The sequence below is a fragment of the Pollachius pollachius genome, assembly GCF_949987615.1.
Source record: "Pollachius pollachius genome assembly, chromosome: 11".
Classification (NCBI taxonomy): domain Eukaryota; kingdom Metazoa; phylum Chordata; class Actinopteri; order Gadiformes; family Gadidae; genus Pollachius; species Pollachius pollachius.
In genome coordinates this window covers 22,335,371-22,341,241 of record NC_136944.1, presented here as the reverse complement: position 1 = coordinate 22,341,241, position 5,871 = coordinate 22,335,371, and the positions used below count along the sequence as shown (strand labels likewise).

Here is a 5,871-nt window from a genome sequence, read left to right as displayed (position 1 = left end):
TAGCAGAATGCAGGAGGTAATATTCAGAGGGCGGCATCAGAGGAGAGAGTCAAGCAGTTTATGGAAGAGCTTTAGGGGCGTCTTGAAGATCAGTGTTGATGTGTCGGTACCCCGTGGTCCTCAGACCAGACCATCTGGCCGGCTCTTTCTAAATTATCTCCAATAACATTTACGGGAGAGAGGGTGAGACAGAGGGAGAGTGAGAGACAGAGAGAGAGAACGAGAGAGGGACAGACGGAGCGAGAGAGAGAGAGAGAGAGAGGGAGAGAGAGAGAGAGAGAGAGAGAGAGAGAGAGAGATAGGGAAAGACGGAGCGAGAGGGGGAGAGAGTGGGAGAGCGAGAGTTGTGCAACAGTAAGGTGTGGAGAAATCGGTGCTTCTCGCGTTACTCCTCAGAGATGGTGGAGGCTTTAAATAGGGAGGATAACCCTTCCAGAACACATCAACACACAGCAATAAGCGTATTAATAAACCCTGAGTCATGCGCTGAATGAGGGATGGAAAGAGGCTTTTTGATGACGGTTCCGAAAGGAAACGAGCCTCCGTGCACTTAGAGCACCGCTGATCCTCGGAGGGAGCGCTGCCTGATTTACACCTCTAGGCTTAACCCTTAACCTGACCCTAGCAACACGGCCCCAACCCCCCGCCTCCGACTACACTGACGCTCCCACCATTAACACCATCAGCACCTCCTCCAGCACCGACATCATCACCACCATCACCCCCAGCACCACCATTACCAAACCACCCCCATCATCAGCGCCATCACCCGCACAAATACCCCCATTACCAGCTGCTCCAACACCACCAGAAACACCGCCACCTCCCGGGCCAAACTCAACACAAAATCGTACAACGTAAAGTCAATTAGCAAAGGCTATTTGATAATGATGCACGCTCCCGCTCGCATACAGATTGCAACACACATCCTCAGTCACGCACTCACTGATACAGTCAATCACTCACACACACGTCACACACACACACACACACGCGCACACACGTACACACGCACACACACACACACACACACACACACACACACACACACACACACACACACACACACACACACGCATCCTTGAAGGAACGACCAAAAGAATGAGGAAAGGCTCTGGTAATATTATTATGCAGCCTTGAATACACAGCAATACCAGTATCGCCCATACGCACTTCATGCGTCCCAAGGCTAACCTACGCTAGGTTAGCGCAGCTAGCGCAGCATAAGGACTGGAAAGCAGTGGTCTTCAGAGTCCGGTGTGGAAGGCTGACCTTGGTGGTTGAGGGCAGGGGGGTGTAACTCCAGCCCGGGGGACTAGGTGTTCAGGGCACCAACGGGGCCGGCGACGACAGGACCAGATAATCCCAGCTCCAGGGTCATTTGTTCGGGGGGCTGTGTCCGTCTCCGTGGGCCATCATCTCTCTGGGTGCCCCCCGACCCCACAAACCTTCTCTCTGTGCACCGCTCTGCATTCCTTCCTCCCGCGGACCCTCAACCCGCCCCAGAGCGGCATTACATGATATAATGTTACATTACTTTACTTTACATTACATTACAGTACACTACATAACATCACATTAGATTATATTACATTACTTTACATTCCATTCCATTGGATACGCGCTTGTTAAACAATTATCCAAAGATGGCAGAAATAGGGTCAATTGTGACTGTGTGCGTCGTGTTCTTGGAGTGTATTGACAACGTTCCCCCCTCTCTCCCTCCAACCCTTCCTCTCCCTCCCTCCCTCCCCCCCTCCCCCCCTCCCCCTCTCACCTTCAACCCTTCCTCTCCCTCCCTCTCTCCCTTCCTCCCTTCCTCTCCCTCCCTCCCTCCCTCCCTCCCCCTCTCTCCCTCCCTCTCTCACCTCCAACCCTTCCTCTCCCTCCCTCTCTCCCTCCCTCCCCCTCTCCCGTCCTCCCTTCCTCTCCCTCCCTCCCTCCCTCCCTCCCCTCTCTCCCTCCCTCTCTCACCTCGAACCCTTCCTCTCCCTCCCTCTCTCCCTCTCTCCCTTCCTTCCTCTCCCTCCCTCTCTCCCTTCCTCCCTTCCTCTCCCTCCCCCTCCCTCCCTCTCTCCCTCCTTCCTTCCCCCTCTCCCTTCCCACCCCCCCTCTCCCTCCCTCCCTCCCTCTCTCCCTTCCTCTCCCTCCCTCCCTCCCTCCCTCTCTCCCTTCCTCTCCCTCCCTCCCTCCTTCCCCCTCTCCCTTCCCAACCCCCCTCTCCCTCCCCCCCCTCCCTCCCTCCCTCCCTCCCTCTCCCCTCCAGCAATTCACCACGATCCCTCACCCCACCATCCCCAACGCGACCATCTCGGTGGCGCCCGAGTTCGCTCCGTTCCAGGACCCCTTCTTCATCACGGAGACCGTGTGCATCTGCTGGTTCTCCTTCGAGCTCGTGGTGCGGCTGCTCTGCGCGCCCAGCAAGGTGCACTTCTTCAAGGACGTCATGAACACCATCGACTTCTTCGCCATCATTCCCTACTTCGTGACCCTGGGCACCGAGCTGGCCAAGGACCGCGGCGACCCACCCTCCGTCTCCCTGGCGCTGATCCGGGTCATCCGTCTGGTCAGGGTCTTCCGGATCTTCAAGCTGTCCCGCCACTCCAAGGGGCTGCAGATCCTGGGCCAGACGCTGAAGGCCAGCCTCCGGGAGCTGGCCCTGCTCATCTTCTTCCTCTTCATCGGCGTCATCCTCTTCTCCAGCGCCGTGTACTTCGCCGAGGTGGACAACCCGCACACCTCCTTCACCAGCATCCCCGAGGCCTTCTGGTGGGCGGTGGTGTCCATGACGACGGTGGGCTACGGCGACATGTACCCGGAGACCGTGGGCGGCAAGCTGGTGGGCTCCATGTGCGCCATCGCCGGCGTGCTGACCATCTCGCTGCCCGTGCCCGTCATCGTGTCCAACTTCAGCTACTTCTACCACCGCGAGACGGAGTGCGTGGACACCGAGTCCGAGTTCAAGCACGTGGACACGGACGTGTGGGAGGGCGAGGGGGGGGAGGGGGGGGAGGCGGCGTCGGCGAGGGGGGCGGAGCCGAGGAGGCGGGGCACTCGGGGGACCACCGCCCGCCGCCGTCGCACGAGGACACCTGCCGGGGGCCGGGGGTGAACGGGAAGCTGCTGGCGAGCGTGTTCGCCGGGCCGGGCCGGGAGAGGGGCCTGAGGCTCTTCACCAGAGACGGCCCCCTGGTCACCCAGGTCTGAGGGGCCCCCCCGGGGGGGTGAGGCCCTTCAGCAGAGAGCAGATGGTCACCGAGGGGTGCGGGCGGGACACGGGTTTGGTGGGGTCGGAGCTGCGCGGCGCTCAGAGAGGCTTGTGACTCTCAGCGATGTGCCAGGTCTACCGCAACGCATTCTCTGTTCTCTGACTTCCTGTGACCTGGTGGATAGTGTACCATCCCCCCCCCCACCCCCCCTTTCCGACTGAGGAAAACAAGAACGGGACGACAGGAGGAAACCGTAGAGAAAAGAGATGAAAGACGCAGGTATTCGAGTGGTGTTTGACAAAGCAATAAGCTGGAGACGGAAGTCCCGCTCTCTCTCTCGCCAGTAACGCAATCCCACGCCAGGGGCTCCGCTGTTGAAGGACATCGCCTTGGAAACGAGGGGACCGTTGATGCCCAAACACCCACACAGGAGAACAACCGGGACTAGTCTGTTTATAGGACATCATCGTCGACATGCACTGATTGTAACGTGTCACATGGCAATAACAATGATGAAGCTACCGTATGAATACAGTAGGGGAATGTTATTGTGTGTCTTATCTTGTTTGTACATCCATCCTATCACACGTTTCGTATGTGCTTTGAGTCTTTTTTTGCGGAATAATGTTTGGCTATTTTTTTCTTGGAATCACTTTTTGTATACATTGAACAGATTAAAGTTTATATTTTGAACGGTGTGAATTGTAGTCTCTTCTTTACTGGTTCGTGGCGGCATGTGGCTCAGGAGGTAGAGTGGGTTGGCTGGTAACCAGGAGGTTGCTGGTTCGATCCCGGCTCCTCCTAATCGAATGTCGAGGTGTCTCTGAGCGAGACGCCTCACCCTGAATGCTCCTGATGAGCTGGCTGTCGCCCTGCGTGGCTGACACGGCCGTCGGTGTGTGAATGTGTGCACGACTGGGTGAATGTCAGGCAGTATTGCAAAGCGCTTTGAGTGGCCACTGGTTAAACCACTCTACAAATGCAATCATTTAGCGCCAAAATGAATCCGGTGTCGTTCCCCAGCACCTCCTTGACCTAAGAGCCACACTACGGTAAACCTTGCTGGACGGTTGAGTAAAAGTGTTGCCTGCTGAGCGGTCCCCTTATATAATGTAACTGTAGGAGTCAGACATACGAGACAGTGAGACATTGAGACGGACACGGCCATTAATGGACATAAACGACACCACCCCCAGGACATAAACGAGAAATACCAATTAGACAGAGGCTCATTGAGGAGGTCATCTTCCCCGCTCTGTATGCCACTGCGACAAAGAGCCCTCTGAATGCCTCATGATCCAGCACCATTGTGCTGTCCTGCGTCCCTCTCACTAGGCGTTGAGCCGCGGAGCCCGGAGGATGAGCACAATGACGGCAGTGAGCGCTGCTCTCTGGGCGAGATGAATCGCGCTCCATGATGGAGTGGGGTGTCAGCGAGGAGGTTCCAGGAAACCGGGTACAACCGGGCAGAATCTGAGCGCAAAGCGTTCCGTGTCAGGGTTTGTGGTGTTGCGTGCGGGTGTTTGCATGTGCGCACGTGTGTGTGAGTGTGCGTATGTGCGCATGTGTGTGTGTGCGTGCGCATGTGTGCGAATGTGTGCGAATGTGTGCGAGTGTGTGTGTGTGTGTGCGTGAGTGCGTGCACGAGTTCTGGTGTATGTGAGTGTGTGTGCGTGCGTTCGTGTGTGTGTGTGTGTGTGTCTGTGAGTGTGCGTGCGCGCATGTCAATGTGTGTGCGTGCGCATATGTGTGTATGGAGGATATGTGCTGCTGGTGACTTGGCCCATCGCTATGTTTCCTATGTAGCAGGGGGTAAGTGATATTGACCGAGAGGTGCCAGAGTCAGGGAATGCCACGCATGTCCTCTCAGAACCCTGGTGTCAGGCCACTGCAAATGTCTCTCTTTGGGCCAATGCTATGCTACGCTATGCCATGCTATGCTAACGTACATGACACAAAAATGTACGACCCTAAAACAACACACTGCGTTTGGGAATGTTTGTGTTTGTGTATGGCCGTTATCTGGGGTCATACGTTTAGTTTTAAGCGACAAGATAGTATGCTATTTCAATTTTATTTTTTTAATCAAGAGTACATTTTGTAACTGATTCTTTAAATGACTGAAGACACTTTTCTTTGTCATGCATATCTCGAGTGAATGTTGTGTGCCTCCAGGAGTAATCTTAACGATTGATTTTAACGTTGACCGCCCCGTTGCACTCCTGTAATGACGTCCCCCGCCCCTAGATGGCGTCGTGTTCTCAAAGAGAGCGACGGCGTGTGAGTAACATCTGAATGTAACGTAAGTGTAATTCTGCACATTTTTTATGGCTACGCTCACTTTTGGTATGCAAGCAGCACATTCGTGAGGAAAACGCGTTCAAAGTAAACACAGGCCTCCGTTGCAATAATAACAGCCTAATATTAATAATGTACGACTGAATGAAAATATATCTGGATAACCAAATACACTCCTTCCCTTGTGTTGACCCTCACCACTACAGGGACTTGAAAACTAAACACATTATTAGAAACATTGTTAATGTTTCACATGTCTTAAATAATGAAGAACTCCGTAATAAAGATTGCATGTAGAAGTGGAAGTCATGTTATCTATTCTATCTTTGTTAATGTCTGAAAAGGTCAGAGGGGCTAGGAATAC

At 54.6% G+C, this 5,871-nt stretch overlaps 1 protein-coding gene across 1 annotated transcript in view; it reads left to right on the top strand.

Annotated features, from left to right (window-relative positions):
* kcna7 (potassium voltage-gated channel, shaker-related subfamily, member 7) overlaps positions 1–3,207 on the top strand; it is a gene marked incomplete at both ends in the record, with an annotated part of 4,706 nt that extends 1,499 nt beyond the window's left edge. Inside the window, 2 exon segments of the mRNA XM_079746339.1 lie at positions 2,267–2,999; positions 3,002–3,207. Of these exon segments, the coding sequence (XP_079602465.1) occupies positions 2,267–2,999; positions 3,002–3,207 (939 nt within the window).
* Between the last annotated feature and the right edge of the window lie 2,664 nt (positions 3,208–5,871).